The sequence below is a fragment of the Eubalaena glacialis genome, chromosome 14, assembly GCF_028564815.1.
Source record: "Eubalaena glacialis isolate mEubGla1 chromosome 14, mEubGla1.1.hap2.+ XY, whole genome shotgun sequence".
Lineage (NCBI taxonomy): Eukaryota > Metazoa > Chordata > Mammalia > Artiodactyla > Balaenidae > Eubalaena > Eubalaena glacialis.
In genome coordinates this window covers 91,741,237-91,758,871 of record NC_083729.1, presented here as the reverse complement: position 1 = coordinate 91,758,871, position 17,635 = coordinate 91,741,237, and the positions used below count along the sequence as shown (strand labels likewise).

General features: G+C 38.5%; 1 protein-coding gene across 2 annotated transcripts in view; it reads right to left on the bottom strand.

Moving 5' to 3' along the window:
• The window catches only part of MRPS9 (mitochondrial ribosomal protein S9), a 68,811-nt gene that overhangs the window by 32,659 nt on the left and 18,517 nt on the right, over positions 1-17,635 (bottom strand). For both annotated transcript variants that reach the window (XM_061210531.1, XM_061210530.1), the window contains exons 5-7: positions 10,762-10,841; positions 1,771-1,856; positions 817-892 (exon numbers count right to left, since the gene is read on the bottom strand). In XM_061210531.1, the coding sequence (XP_061066514.1) occupies positions 817-892; positions 1,771-1,856; positions 10,762-10,841 (242 nt within the window). The remainder of the gene's footprint in view (positions 1-816; positions 893-1,770; positions 1,857-10,761; positions 10,842-17,635) is intronic.

Below are 17,635 nucleotides of genomic sequence, written 5' to 3'. Positions count from 1 at the left end.
AATGAAGAAAAGAGCAATTTAAGCATATGACTTGAAATCTACACAGCAGCAAGGTACTAACAATGTTACCCACTGCCATGGAAGGAAAAAACCTTTCTTGGAACAATTTGTGAAATTTTTCTATACTCCCATCTTCCAGAAATAATCTAAATTTAGAACATCAACACATTTAAAACATCAAATTTCCTGTGATAATACTGGCATATATTAGAACATTGAGCAAAAAAAGAATCAGACTAAGACCTAAAGCAGGGGTCACCACATTCATAGGCTTTAACATTCACTGGGGGAGCCTGCTGAAACTGTGAATTCCTGGGTGACACCCATGGAAATTCTGCGTGAGGTCTGAACCTTGGGAACTGCATTTTGTAACCAGCATTCCAGGTGATTCTGATACAGGCGGTTTTGCCGATTCCAAGAGGAAACATACTGGCCGTGTGGATACTGCATTGGTAAGCCAGGAAAGTAACCATGCGCTTCATTTCTTTTCTACTTAACCTGTAACAACCCCTTACACTTATCATTAGCTTGTAAAATTAGCACCCGCTTTACTGAAGGAGGTGAAAAATGACACCTGCCATGCTTCCCTGAACAAGGGGCAGAGGATGCAAGCGCACTTGTGGAGGAGGGTCTGGGGACCAGGCACGCCACCTTCCTGACCCTCCCAGGGCAGGAATCAGCTCCACGTGTTTTAAAAGGAAAACCGTCTTATGAACACCTGCCTCTGAGGAACGTTACTATTAGGATCCTAAATACAGCAACTGTCTACAATCCTATGGCACAGGTCCCCTTAAATTAAAAAGATTAATTACTCACATCTTGATCTGACAGTTTTTCCACTAACATTTCTTCCAGTTCCTCCTTAATCAGCCATCTGCTGCCAATCGGGTCTCTGTTAAAATATCACATTATATTCTCTTTTAAATTAACCATGCATTGAGTTATATCACAAAAGATCCCACAAGTAGTAGCGATTCTTGATTGGGAAACACATTTTTGTATTATACAGCTGTAAAATTTCATCCAAGTAAATGATTTTTGAGACACATTATTTCATTTCCTCAATCTACTTTAGAAAAGATACCCAGTCTAGCAAATGTTCCATTCGCAGAGTTAGACATGGCATTGGGGAACCCATTTGATGATATTCAAGTCACTAGGTTTCTCAAAAATTAAAACTGTGCTTGCTTTTCATAATTTACTTTAAAGGGTATGTTACGGACATAGAGTTAATCTGTCAATGGACTAAAGTAGTAATGAAATCCAAATAAAAGGCTAGGGGTAGTATTTACAACTAAAACTAGGTATATTCAGAAACTTGTGTCTTTTGCATAGGAAGAAATATGTGAATAACGAGCCCCAAATTTAAAACTGGTTGGTCAGGTCGATGGATCTAATCTATCACTGTTTGCTAAATGGAAGCACAAACCTTCAAATACAAAATACACACACACACACACACACATATATGTATATATACGGGCATATAAATGCACAGTTACATACACAAAAATTCTAAAGAAATAATATTCAAATACAGTAAGTGCCACTTAACATACAAATCTAGAAAGAAGTAATATAAAAATAATAACCTTAATATTTATATCCTCCCAAACAAAAAAGAAATCACCTATTATTTGGAATTTTAATGATTAATGCTGAAATAATGAACAAATTTTTAGGCTTTTAGGTATGCCTAAAAAACACCAATGATAAGTGGTATGTTTTTAGTTAATTTTCTTATATATTTTAATGCAAAAAAGAACTTACTTGGCTTTAGTTTTTTCTGAAAACAGACCTTTGGCTCGCAGCTGGTCTTGACGGTTTTCTACATCTAGTAGCTTTCCGTATGCTCCCTGTGGCAAATAACACACACATACATTAAACCAAGAGAGACGGCGCACCATTACCTCCCTTTAGGTCTCCCCTGAGCACCTCATCTCAGAAGCGCCTCCTCAAGTCACAGCTGCACAGCAAGGATTACTGAAAATGTTTTTTAACAATGCTATTTCTCATTCAAACTAAAGAATGGTGGAGTAATTTCAATGAGAATTTAGTATCATACATAGTAACACACTTAACTTCAAATGATTTTTAAAAAACTCTATAGAAGGTTTACAACTCAGTGAGGTTAGTAAAAACAAAATAAAGTTATAAGCTATTTATTTTCCTTACGAGTTCCACAAAGAGAACCAAAACTTTTCCTTAAAAAAATCATAATTCATATAGCAATATGCATTTAAACTTAGAGAATTACCAGTAAAAAATTTTAACATTTATATAAGATGTCTTTACCATGTAGTCTGTATCTTAAAAAGTTTTCTATTAATACTTATTTTTCATTATTTGATTTCTATTGATTTACTTTCTAACAAAGTCTGTGCATGTATGTCACCTGTTAAATCATAATGCAAGTAGGAGAAAATTTACCATTTTGTAAGCACTAATCTGGCAATAACGGTTATCAATGAAATACGATTTCCAGGAAATGAGTTTACAATAAGCAGAATAATGCAACTGTCTCCCCATTTTTTTGACTGAGCAAACTTGAGGACTCAAATCCAATCTCTGTGTATTCATTTATAATGTACACATAACCTACCATACTAATACCTAAGGGACAGACGTTTTCAAAGGATGAGCTAGAGATGATATAAACATTTTTTCTTGCTTAATCATGACACCGTCCAACACCATCAGCCAATCTCAGAAGACACAACTTGTTACTCATAGAGATGTCTATCCATATTTAAAACAGTCTTCATAATTTCCAGTTTTGGGGACAACCTCTTGTGGGTGCTGATTAGAGCGTCATATTATATCAAAATGCTGCTGATAAAGAGTCTGCTCTAAGAATACACGTGCCCCTCTGCTACTCCCTTTGTATTTACCAGTGCCTGCATTTTACTATCTTGATTCTGCAACCTCTTTTCAGGAATCCATTTCTCTCAAGGGGAAAAAGAATGTAGGAAGAGAGGGAGGGAAGGAGGGAGGGAGGGAGGAAAAAGGATGTAAAGACCGAGCCTTTGAGTTTCATAAATATAGATGAGAAAAGCTGAGATTATGCTCCATGGGCCAGGACTTCTTGGTGAGAAAAGGATAAGTTCATTTCCTGTAGTTGGGAGACTCGTAAGAGTGTGTTTTGTTTTGTTTTGTTTGTTTTCAGTAAGGGTAGTAGGACTGATAACTTAGAAAAGAATAAGAAAAGCAGCAGCACTTAGAAACAGTAAAACTGGGCCGAGCATCTCCGACAGAGTGAAACAATCACTATCAATAGTTCAGTGATTCTAAAGCTAAGTTCCCAGGAGAAGCAGACAGCAGCAGCATCTGGCCCAAGCACTAGGTTAGAAATGTAAATTCTCAGGCCCCAACCCAGACTTTCCCAAGAGGAACCTCTTGGGAGGGGAGCCCAGTGATCTGTTTGAACGATGCCCCCAAGTAACGCACCCTGAAGTTTGGATCTAAACACTGGAACTCTGGGGACAAATGAGGTTAATTCAATTTTAGGGTACAGATTAAGAATAACTATCTCTACAACTATACTCAAAGTATAAATCCATCACCTGTAGCAGCAGAAAAATGTATCTGACAATTCAAAACAAACTGTCCACTCTAAAGAAAGCAAGAACTAATAGGAGCCATCCACATACAGAACGTGTCCCTGCTGTGCAACTTAAAACCATACGATGTGTCTCCCGAGAACTGGTAAGCCACATTTGACTGCAGTTAGGGTACCTGAAATTCATATTTAAAGGCTAAGATAGTGAGTTGTAAGCCCAACTGAAGAGTGTATCAGAAAAATTTCTAGGTACCTATTTCTAGAAAGCAATTCTGAAGTGCTCTGAACAGGTAAAACAGAGGGAGAATAAAAAACCCCACAAAATGAATCCTCCCCGCCTTGCACGAAGGGGACAGACGTGTGCAAGCAGCATCTCGCTGTGCACCTGCACCGCCCGCCCCGCCCCCGCCCCCGCCCCCGGAAGCCTGCTCCAGCTGGGGGTCTGTGGGAGCAGGATGGCATCAGTCTCCACGTCTCCTCGTCTCCACGCTGGGCTGCTCCAGAGCCCTGAGATTCTGAGAGTCCTTAGTCAGAGATGTTGTATCTTTCAAATCTACCTTAAAAATATGAATCCAAGAGAACACCAACAACGGTAGTAAGACACCCTACCTGGTTATAAGGGTCTATTTAATTTTCTGGAATAACCAAGGCAACTAAAACAAAAATAATTGATCTGCTTCATAAGTGAAGTTTCAAGTCAAAATTTGGGGTGCTAAATTTGTCATCATTTTCCAGTGATTCTGAGCAATTTTTAAGTCCATAGTTTTCTTAAAACTTTCTTGCACTCTGCCACTACCTTCCAGTGTTATATTTAGCTCCATAATAATGCATAAATAGTGTAAGTAACATCACCAGGAAAAATGTGGAATATGAGAGAACCACCCATGAAGAGTACACGTCAAATTTCGAACATGGTAAGTTCTATTCATTTATGGCACACGCTTTGATGGTTGTAATTCATCAAGTTATATAATGCTCTTTAAGCCCCCTCATACACTTCTTTAAATAGGAAAATATATGTAAGGTACTTAGCATACTGCCTGGCCTACAGTAGTGGTCAAGAAATGATACAGGGGTGAGGTATGGCATTCAGGAGTCAAATAATCGAACCAGTTTTACTGGTGCACTATTTCTATTTTTCTTTCTTTTCTAGATAATAAAACCACTCCTGAGATTCTATCTTGGTTAGTCAGAGACAACAGTCCTCTGGGAAGTACATTCTATAGCTTCAACTCCCTGAAGAGAGGTGCACTAATTTACATCAAAAAATCCTTGAGGGTATAAAATACGCCAGGAACTGTCAACATCACAGATTATCAGTGCTAGCTTCTGGTATATTGTTAAATTTCCACTTAATTTTTAAGGGACCCTAGAGAATTAGCATGACCCCACCTACACTAAGTTTATATACTGTATTTAACAGTATAATTTTCAAATATGACAGGAATAACCCAGATGTGAAATGCTGAATCATTAATCACAGCTATGATTAATATTTCATAAAATCAAAGCAAGCCTATCCACCCCTCATGTCATCAGATTTCCATAATGTATGAATCGAATTTAGAAGGTGCCTAATTTGGAAATACCAGATGCTCAGGGTACAGGAGAGAAATGCTTTAACTGAACTCTCCCAAGAGCACAAGCAGTGTCATCTTCAGTCTCTACCAAATCCTGCTTTGGTTGTATTAACCGTGCTGAAATTCCAATTTTAGGAAGGGTAAACAAACAACATTTCTTAGGAGGGTGGTACAGAAAAAGTCAACTGTATTTTGATATACAAAATATGTAATAACTGTAATGATCATCGTAGATACTAGTTCAATACAGAAAAAGTAAGCGACTTAAAATATGTTTGTTGAAAAAAAAATCACAGAAAATAAATTTCCTAAATAACAATCTTCTCAATTTTTTGGCTACTGGCATATACAAAACCAACTGGAATAAATATACATATAATTCATTTATCATGGTTTTTATCATGCTATTTATCTGAAGCTCCAAGTGACATACTTCTATGGTAGACCCTAGCTATCACTTTGTAAATACATTATGCTATACAGCGTATACTTCGTGTAATGCTACTCAACATAAAAAAAGGAAATAATCTCAGATATAGGTCATGTTAGACAAGTACTCTGGGAAAGTACGCACCGGGAGTAATTACATAGAAGTGGTTGTGACTCAGATACCATATATTTTTACTACTGAAAGCGCCATCATATATTATAAAAACACTTTTGCCATTATAAAAGAAGTAATCTGATTAAAATCAACAGAGGCAATAAGTTGAATCAGTTTTTAAAAATTAATTTTCCCAACTGTTACACTTAGAACATACAAGATACACAATGGTAATTATTCATATATCAGTATGAGGAAAATGTATATTAAAGATACTTCTAGAACAGCAGTTTGTTGCTGAATTAGTTACTGAATTAACTCCTGCTGTCAAGAAAGAACTTAAAACAGCACACAGACACATGTCAGCACTGGTCTGTAGCTTTCTAAAAAGAAGCACTTTACACAGTCATAAAGTAGTTATTTCGCAATACCTCACTGTGGGAAGGGTCACTACTTTAATTCCATTTTTAAAGAGCACTGCTTCAAAAGTTTTCAACATTCACCACCAGGGGACAAGGAGGACGCAGAGAATTCTGTGATACGAAGCCTCCGGAACCTCCATACAGTGAGGCCTCAGACCCCTCCCTGGGCTACTGTGTGAACACGGAAGGTTTAAGTCGCTTAAAATAAACTGGAGAATTTCTAAATAAGCCAGGCAAATGAATCCTGTTTATACACACATTATTAGGATTAGAATTTCTTTGTACTTTTTCATATTTTAAACTTTTCCCCCCAGTTCAGCAGAATAGTTTAAGTACATAATGATCTACTTATTCCTTAATTTTATACTTTTTAGGGTAAAAATTTCATCTGTGGCTGTATAATTCCTTCAATTTATAGAAACACTCTGAAAATACTCCAATGTTTACTGTAAAACTAGTCCTAAAATATAAATGAGGTTTCTATAAGATGCTAAATTCCCAGTATAGTTTTTAGACATGCAGAATCTTATCTTAAACGTTGGGGTAGGTGAGCTGACGTAAAATGTCAATAGATGCTTAATGTTTCTGACAACTTACAGTGTCTCCAATGTTTTATACAGCTTTTCCCAAGCTCTGGTTTCACGGGATGTTAAAAGGTGTTTTGGGTAGAAACAGTTCCGTGATCCAACACATTTGAGCAGCAGTGTTTCTCTACTGAAGGGCGTCACGGAGCTTTGATCACGCTAAGTGTCTCCTTATTAGTTTCCCAGTGCTGTATACAATATGCAGCATTCCCAAATGAGCTTAATTTCAGAGACCCTTTCTTGAAGCTTTTATAACCAGGGTTCCTCAGAAAGCACTTTGGGAAAGGCTATATTACAGCCATGCCCTGTCTTAATGAATCATATTTTACAAAAGGATTCCCACTTCAGAGTCAAATAATCACTCCCACAATGAGTTTAAAACAATTTTCAGCTCACTTTTAGTGAGTGAGTTTCCAGATATTCAGAAACCTAGGTGTTGACAGGAGGAGTGAACGGGAATTAACATGTGTTTTAGGATTAAAGGACCTGCACGACTGCCCAGGTGACGACCGCCCCGTTCATGAAGGCAGTCCCTCTGCCTGCCCACCCCGCCCGGTCGCCTGGGCAACTCCAGCTGCGGCCGGCAGGGGTGCCTGGGGCAGCTGGGACCCAAGGGCACAGCCACCGGCCTAGCCCTTAGCTGCGCAGGCAGGTCTCCTCCCCCACCCCCGGACACGCAGCTCAGCTCTCCTCTGGTATAGCACCTGCTCCACTTCAGACACACACACCCTCTAAAAAGTCTTCCCTCTCCTTTACATTTCGGTTCAGTTGTTTCTGGAAACTCCTTTTACTTTCTTCTTTCTGCTCCTGAAACGCTACGCTGAAACTCTAAATCATGTCTGAGAAGTACACAAGTTCCACTGGTTACGTGGCTATTAAGGAGATGGAAAGTCATCCATTTGGAGTAAAAAAGACGGATGAGCAGGGCCATCCAGCCCGGAGCCCCCTCAGTCCTCAACGATCCTTTGAGAAACCCCGTACAGCCCTTATTTCTTCTTAAACTACCTTTCACTGTTTAAGAATTTACTTGTTAGTACTGTCTCATACTTCATTCATTACATATGTACACCCTATTTGCTATTTTGTAAAATAAATGGTTTTTATTGACTTTCCCAGGAACCTGAAGACAGGTGTATGGTTGAGGCCACAGGAAGGTGGCAATTCCAGCCAACCTGACGATGAGCCCTTAGAATGTCACACACTCACAAAGTCTGCGACCCCAGCCCCCGTGGATCGGCGCATTTCCCTTCACCTTGTGCTTTCCCATCAGCTTCATTTCCGGGCGGGAACAATGAACCGCTTCTTTCTTCTCATCCTCCTCCTCCCCCAAAATCCTCCCTACTTCTCCACAAAAAACCCGGATGGACTAACTACGGGTTAACTGGAAACAGTGCTCCCTTAAGCACTGCACGTTCCCCTTAACCGGAAGCTGCATCAGGCCCGCCTTTTATTCGCTGCTATAATGTAACACACAACTTTAACACGCACGCAGTGACCAAATGCTAAAAAGCAGCATTGATGTTATTACCGAAGATAAAAAAGGTTAAGGGACATCACAAAGGCCTCCGGGCAGAACTGCAAACATGCTTAGAGCCGTGCTTTTCTGACAAAAAGCATGGCCGTGACGGCCACAGCTCACACAATCACAGCCGGTCCAGGACATGGAAAACAGAGTTTGCCTTAGTGTCTTTCACCCCGTCACATGGGAAGAAACTGCATCAACAGAAAGAAACGGCAGCAACAATGATTCACTTCCCGCCCACCTGCCACAGTCTTCGCGGGGCTGGTTCCCTTGCTGCAGTGGGATGGTGGCAGGGGGATCACCCTCCCACAGAATGGAACGGACCCCTCCCCCCACCAAGAGAGGGAAGAACCAAGGAGGGAGCCAACATGGGGAGCAGTTTCAAGTTCTACCGTCTTATTTTATATGCGATCCCTGATTCACTACGAAACCACTCTTGTGCGCTGAACAGTGAATATTCAGTCACATACTATTTCAGAGTAACAAACAGCACCTAGCATGATGCTGACCTGCACCATCCAGGCAATGACCACAGCTGTGAGTAATAACATCTGCCATACATGAGGCTCAAGTGATTGGTATATATTTAGGAAAACATTTATCCTTTTTCCATACATGTAATTACTTTAAAGTTCCGTAAGATGCATTTTTGAAAATACAAGGGTTTATTAATTACCTGAATTAACATGCTCAAGTTAAACCAAAATATCTGTAATTTACATGTGTAAACTGTTCCGATGAACAATAAAACAAATACCAAACCCACAGTGTTCGGGGGTCAAACTACGCAACAAATGGACAGACCTAAATTACTGAGTTTAACTAACACACAGAAGCCCAAAGAACTCTCCTATATGCAAGGCAACTATATGACGCAAAAAGGAAGACTGTTTATAAACTGGATGTAATTTGACATTCTAGTCGACAATGGGGTAGAATTTTATCCACGGAGAAACCGACCAATTTCTTGAGCAATCCCTTTTAAAACTCATAAATAAAGTTAGGCCTCTTATACAATGTGTAATTTCTTCATTATGATGAAATGCAACAAAATATCTTGCCCTTGGGTTGCTCAGTTTCAGCCAAAACAAATGCAAATGGCTTGTCAGATGACAGCTGCTTGATAAGGCTCCTCTACAAGACCCGCATGCTTTACTTTTTTCCGTGAAACTTGGGATGAAAGGCAGAAGGCAGGAAGAGAATTAATGTAGCATACAGTCTAAAGGCAATGCTACAACCGTGATTAAGTAGAAAAGTTAAAAGGCACAGATTTTCCACAGCTTCGCTGCGTGCAACCCATCCGTGTAACAAGTTGACAGGCCTAGCGCGCCAGCTCCATCATCCCCTCCGACAGCTAAAACGCAGCGCTGCATCCCTTTTCAGGGGAAATTTGCGTCTGCACCATGAAGCGTTGTACATTATTTCTCAGCACTGCAGGGGGCTCGAGTCCATACGGAACCTTCACAAATATTACCACAGATCAAACCAGCGGCGTCGTGAGGCAGATTTGACATACCTATTTAAATGAGCAGCAGGGGTCCCTGGGCAGCCTCAGGCTGCGCGCAGAGCCTGGGCGGAGAGCAGAAGCCCAGCTCCATTACTCAGCAAAGACACTCTCCGCATCCATCATTCATTTCATTTCTGCCAGGGCAAGAAGCTCATTTGCCCAAGGTCAACAGAAAGTGCAAAGAAGGTTTTCTTTTTCCCCCGAGAAATGAATGTACCTGACAAGTGGGGATTTTGTCCTTTGGGTTTGCAGAGCGCAAACACCACCAGCCAGCTCCACAGAGTACGCGTGTGCATGCGCGCCAAGCCACCCGAGAGCTGACTGTGGATGGGAAGGCCCAGGGACAATTTCTGTAACTTGTAAAGCTCACGTATGAATAAAATAAAACTTGACACCATGTCCTAAAAATAAAGTGGGCTCTGTTGTTTCAAACTGGGTATTAGCATCCGGGCTTCTGTCACAGTAACTGTAGGGGACTCCCCAGTGTGCGCACCATCAACCAACTCACGGCTCTGCAAGAAAATAAGACCTGTCCCCAGTACACGCACACGCAGCTGGAAGGCAACAAGTAATAAAATCGCTTCCTAGGCCTTTTGAGCCCAAATTCTAGACTCATACACTACACACTGACCTATGAAAAGCAAAAATCGTATAGGAATAACTAAAGGGTAGAGAGAAGGACTTGCCTCTCCCCCAAGGTGAGCACCCCATCGCCCTGACAGCCCCTTTCCTGATTCAGGTCCCGCCTTGACGCACACCACGCATTGATACTGAGCTGAGCATCTATCTCCCAATATGACCTCAGTTTGCAAGTAAAAGCATTTTAAGGACAAACCATTCTGACATAAATTCTCTAATGCTTACCTTTAGCAAAAATGAATTAATAAAATATAAAGCCTTTCAACATACTGTCTTGCCTCTGGAAGTCTTATTTTTTGTCCATTACGAAACACACTAGGTAAATTCTGAAGCTGACGGAAATCTCTATCATTAGTTACGTAGCTTACAGTTCATATTATTTACGGTAAATGTAATATACTTACATGCATTAATGAATAATATGACTGTTTGCCAGTATAAAAGAGAAAATGAAATGGGCGGCCATCTTCTCCCCACTGGATTGCTAATAAAAACCAAATGAAAACAAGTAAACAAAAATAAAAACATACAGAGACCAAATAGCTTGTATTTAATTGCAATTCATAATTCTGCAATAAGACACATTTTTACTTCTGATTAACTTTTAAAATAACAAAATAGCATTAATATTTAGAATTTAGTTTGGCAGGTTTAACATGTAAATATTTAGGATATTTAATATTTCATACCCATTAATACAAAGCAACGTTTATATTTGATAAAACATTCCTAAATATTTCACCATGATAATTTCTGTAATATGTTTTAAATAAACACACAAAATACCAAAGTCATCTTGCTAGAACAAAAAAATTTATGTTTGGTTGTAAATACAACGCACTCCCATATTCTTAAAAAGGAAAACTGATAAAGTCAATTATGTAATACAGTCAGGAAATTAGAGACAGGAATACTATAAGAAAGAAAAAAACAAAATGGATTTTTCCGTGCCCCCGTTATTTGTTTCAACTCTGTGGTGACACACCTCCGAGAGTTTGAAACGTTTACAACAGAAGGGGCCCCACAAAGATGTTATGTGTAATTCCTTTTGAAATACAGATGGTCGTTCACATCTAACAACCACCCAACAAACTGGGAAACGGAGCTGCTGCAGTAAATAAAGCAAACACCAACTCCACGTCCTCTTCCCGTATCTGTACTGAGCTGTTTCTGTTAACAACATGCGAGAACTCCAAACACGAAGACTGCACTCCTCTGTTACATGAGTTGTAAACTCTTTTCTCCCAGTTTGTCACTTGCCTTTAAATTTTGTTTGTGGCGTCTTTCATAATCAAGACGTTTAAACTGTATGTGTACAGTAGACTCTGCCACTTTTCCTCTACGGCAGTGCTTCTCAACTTTTTTCATTATCATTCCTACTAAGGCACCTTTTCAGACACTTTTCTCCCTAATTGCCTGCCTCCCCATGAAATCTTAATACCGCAGATACACTGCATATCCGCTGATGTATATACTGTGGCCCTTTGGAGGGCCACAAACATTGTAATAGCTAAGATTTTTTCAACTCCTGTGAACCAATTTACACCCCTTTGGGGGCAATATCACCCCCATTGAGAAAACCTGCTTTAAGACTTTGGGCTTTCTAAAAACTATTTTCCCATATTTGCTTCTGGAATTTTTGTATGTTTTCATGATCAGAAATTTAATCAATCTGAAATTTATGTCTGTGAGGCAGAAATCCAAACACGCGTTATTCTGTCCAACAAAGAGAGTCATTACTCCATTACAGTTTTTTGAATAATACACTCTTTTCTTTTAAAACATCACCTGTACAATATGTAGGCTATCTTCCTCTCCTGGGGTAACTGGATTACACACAGAACACTTTAAGTGCATACATTTAAAATGAAGACCAAAATTTCATAACAAGTGGTGAAAAATGTCTAGATACAGTGCTTGGCTTGAAAAATAAAAACATTCTTATTCGCCAATGGCTTACTGATGAATTAAATGGTTCTCCAACACCACTTTCAAAGACTTCATGAAATCTTGTATATTTTCCAGTATTTATAACTCTACTATGCAATTTTCAGTATATTGTGAAAGTAGTCAGAGAGTGATCAAGAAAGACAAATATCATGGTTGCAGGTAAGACTCTACGGAAAAGCTTGGAGGCATTTTGGAGTTGGGTCTCATTCCATGTGTGTGAATATGTGTGTACATGATTTTATAATATGCATTTACGTGCGTGTGTGTATATACGTGTGTGTGTATATATAATTTCATTCAATCTAAGATGTCACAGATTTTAAGATACTCCATCACATATCTTATACAAAGAAAGAAAGAAAAAAAGCAAATGGTATGCAATATGGTTTACATCAATTGTAAAATGAATCCTGTTTGGTAAAGGTGTTAAAATTTGAAAAACTTGTCTTAGAATTCACAAAATATGGCAAAAACAAACATATGCTGATTGTGAATAATCTGGTCCACTAGTCTGTCTGTTTGCACCATTACCACCATTTAATTAAAATCAGTTTTTTGCTGCATTTTGATACGTGGTAGGGTAACTTCCTTCATTACTCTGATTTCTTTTAAAAATTTCTCGCTGCTTCTTGTACATTTACTCTTTCAAAATAAACTTTGAAAGTTTTTTTCCAAAAGTCCTACCAGGACTTTGAAATTATATTAAATTTATTAATAATTTTTAAAGTAGCAACTCTGCAATATTATCTTTCCTTACATGAAAGTGAAATCTTTTTCCCAGCTATTCAGATTAACACTTATGATCTTTAAGTTTTACAATTTTCTATATAAATCCCTTACATGCTTTTGGAGTTTCATTTGCATTTTAGTTTCTGTTGCTCTTGATACTGTCCCCTCAGTTATCTGTTTTCTATAAAGTCAACTTTAATTACACAATACACTTTTTTTTTTAATGGACTTTATTTTTTTTTTTAGAGCAGTTTTAGGTTCACAGCAAAATTGAGAGGAAGGTGCAAAGATTTCCCACATACCTCTACCACCCCCATTATCAACATCCCCACCAGATGAACCTACACGGACACATCATAATCACCCAAAGTCCATAGTTTACATTAGGGCTCACTCCTGTGGGCACTGTATGTGTTTGTACAGATGTATAATAACATTTATCCACTGCTCTAAAAAGCCTGAGCTCTGCCTATTCCTTCCTCCCTCCCCCACGACCCCTGGCAACCACTGACCTTCTCACTGGTTCCATAGTTCTGCCTTTTCCAGAATGTCACAGAATTGGGATCATGCAGTGTGTAGCCTTTTCAGGTTGGCTTCCTTCACTCAGTAATACGCATTTAAGTTTCCTCCATGCCTTTTCAGGGTGTGATAGCACCCTTCTTTTTAGTGCTCAGCAATACTCCATTGTCTGCATGGACCACAGTTTAATTATCCATTCACCAACTGAAGGACGTCTTGGTTACTTTCATTTTGGCAATTCTGAATAAAGCTGCTATAAACAACTGCGTGCAGGTCTTTGCGTGGACATAAGTTTTCAACTTACCTGGGTAAATGCCAAGAAGCAAATACCAAACTGCTGGATCATATGGAAAGAGTAGGCTTCGTCTTGTAAGAAATCACCAAACCATCCTCCAGAGCAGCTGTGCCAGTCTCCTGTACCCCTGTGGGTAAGGAAGAGGGGGTCCTGTTGCTCCACATCCCCACCAGCATTTGCTGTTGTCAGAGTTCTGGATTCTGGCCATTCTAATGGGTGTGTAATGGTATCTCATTGTTGCTTTAATTTGTATTTCCATGGAGCATCTTTTCAAATGCTTATTTTTCATCTGCGTATGTTCTCTGGTGATGTGTCTGTTAAAGTCTTTGGCTCATTTTTTTTTTTTTAATGTATTTATTTATTTATTTTATTTGTGGCTGCGTTGGGTCTTCGTTGCTACACGCGGGCTTTCTCTAGCTGCGGTGAGCGGGGGCTACTCTTCTTTGCGGTGCGCGGGCTTCTCATTGTGGTGGCTTCTCTCATTGCGGAGCACGGGCTCTAGCTGCATGGACTTCAGTAGTTGTGGCACACGGGCTTCAGTAGTTGTGACTCGCAGGCTCTAGACCGCAGGCTCAGTAGTTGTGGCGCACGGGCTTAGTTGCTCCGCGGCATGTGGGATCTTCCCGGACCAGGGCTCGAACCCATGTCCCCTGCATTGGCAGGCATATTCTTAACCACTGCGCCACCAGGGAAGTCCCTTTGGCTCATTTTTAAATCAGGTGGTTGTTTTCTTATTGTTGACTTCTAAGAGTTCTTTGTATATTTTGGATAACAGTCCTTTATCAGATATGTCTTTTCCAAGTATTTTTCTACCATCCTGTGGCTTGTCTTTTCATTTTCTTGACCAGGTCTTTCACAGAGCAGAAAATTTTAATTTTAATGAAATCCAGCTTATCAACTCTTTCTTTCATGGATCATGACTTCGGTGTTTTATCTAAAAAGCTATGGTGAAACCCAAGTCTTCTAGGTTATTAATTATTGATTCAGTTTCTTTAATAGGTATAGACCTATTCACATTGTCTACTTCTTGTGTAAGTATCATACTATTCCATAGTATGATTCTCCAACAGTTCATCTAGCTACCCTACTGATGAACATTTAAATTGTTTCTAATTTTTTGCTGACACAGGCTCTTCGCAATTTCCAGTCTGATGAGTGATAATGATCTCTTATCCTTATTTGACAGACATTATTTCTGATCTGCTATTTTCCAATGTTTTCTGGCTACTTTTATTTTCTTGATTTATGAATTACCTTCTTTCCCTTTTGCCCATTTTTCTATGAGGCTGTTTTCCTTGTTAATTTTAACAATAATTTATTCCAGACATTAGACCTCTATTGTGTTTCAAATTTTCTCCAGTCTGTTGCTTGTTTTTTAAATTTACTGTATCTTTTTTTTTCAGGGAGAAGTTTTACATTTTGAAATAGAAAATTTATTGACCTTTGTCCTCTTTGTTTGTGACTTAAGGGCATAATATTTGTTATTTAAAAATATTGATAGTTGTATGATTATCTGTCAACTGGCCACTTCATCTGATTCTATTCTAGCGTTTCAATCTCTTAATTCCAAAATCATAACGTACTTTTAAGTCTTGACCCAACTCTGTCATCTTCTGGATACAATCTATTTTTTAAAATTCCATTAAGTGGATTAAGAAATAGGAGATTTCTGTCCACAGAAATGCAGAAGCATGTTTCCACCAATTTTTCTTTAAGGTTGCCACAAATTTAAAACAGAAAATGAGAATAATCCAAAGGTACCGCTGATGAAAATTCATCCTCACCAATACCAATGGCAGAACAAAAGGAAACTGAAATACAACACTCCAAACTGAATTAAATATCCTCAAGCAACCATTTGGAGTTTTTGGAGAACACTCTGAATCAAAAGTTCAAAACTGAGAACAAATGGACAAAAAGCTCAAAGAAATGAAACAACTTGATTAAATTCAGGGGAGAAACAGAAAAAGTTAAAAGAATCAGAAATGTAGACTAACTTATAAGTAACCCAAAAAAGAACAGCCTAAAAACATAATAAAGGACATTAAAAAAAAAAGTAGGGAAACCACCAAAAAAATGAAAATGACATAAAGAAGTTAAGAGTCAGAAGATGGTGATTGACTTGGAAGACCATCAAGGAAGGAATAACATTTTATATAATTGGAGTCCCAAGGAACAAAAACAAAAAGTGGAACAGAACTAATATTCATAACTTAAAAAAAACTATTTCTGGATGTAAAGACTTGAACCTACCTATTTAAAGAGCTCATTGTCACCACTGTAACCTAACCCTCAATAATCAACTCGATGCCATATTTTCATAAAGCTACTAGATAGCTTTAGATTAAGAATCCTTAGGATCACCAGGGGGAAAGATAACTAGACTAGCACGAAACTTCTCAGAAACTACAGACAAGACAAGGCAAGGCAACGATGGAGCAGCATTTTCAAGAAACTCAAGAAAAGAAAGTATGAACCAAAGATTTTCCCCTCCAGCCAAGCTGTCCTTCAAGTATCAAGGCTATAAAAAAACAATTTTAAAAACATAAGAACTCAGGGAATTTATATCTATGAGCCCTTTTTGAAGAATCTACTAGAAAATGAACTCCATTCAACCAAGAGATGACCAGGGAGACCTTAGCAAAAGGAGTTATGGACAGCATTTAATAAGCTAATTGTAGGCTTAAAACTAAAACAAAGACGAGCAAGAAGTGCACAGAAGAAGATGTTAAAACCCACAAGTACGTATGCGTGCATGTAGGTACATATTTGTATAGTTGAAATTCAGTGTTTTTAAAATGGTTCTTGTCCACCAAGATACATAAGGGCAGAGAAAGTTCACAATTTGTTTGTAACCGAGGAGACCATCACGTTACTTAGGTCATCAGCACACTCCATGCCACACTGATTTCTTTGCGTGGATTTGGTCACCATGCTGTCATCAGCTGGCAGGAGGCTCACAGGATCTCTGCATGACTAGCATTTCAGCTTCACCTATACTCTGGCATGTTTTTATAAAAGAGTATCATTTTAACAAATTTCAGAACAATTCACAGTTTGAATGTTTCCAGTATTCAGATATCCAAATAATGATATTCTACTGTAATGCTTAGTTTTTAGTTTATAGTTTTGTATTTTCTAAGTGGGCACTCATAACACCTGTGCATATTAAGTGATTTATTCCTAATTTCTTTGTCTTTTTTAATCATACTGGTTAAGACTTTCAAAATAACAATGAGTACCAGAGGCAAGTGTAGGCATACTTGCCTTATTCCTGAACTTAATGTAAAGGAATCCAATGATATGTTTTTTAATCTGATGTGTTTCTGTTTCCCATGATAGTCTTTCTCAAACTAAGAAAATGTCTTTCTATTTCTAGTTTAAGAGTTTTTACCAAAAAATAAATGCTGAATTTTGTTAAATAACTTCTTATTCATCTTCGGAAATATTTTTTCCCTGACTCAGTTAACACAGAGGACTACATTAATAAATTCCTAATGGTAAACCACCCTTATATTCCTGGGGTGTGGGGGGCAGAGCTCCTATTCTCTTAATATAATGCTGTATTTGGTTTGCTATCATTTAATTGAGTAAGAATAGAGTGTAGGTTTCTTTAAGGTGAGCTTAGAAGTTTATGTTATCCTTTTTCTGCTCTGCAGCAGTTCACATAATATAAAAGTTACAAACTTTTTCAAGGTATGACAGACCTCACCGACAAAACTTTCTGGGCTGTGTGCCTCTTTGGTTAGGTCTTTGATTACCTTTGACTTCTTCTCCAGCTTTTA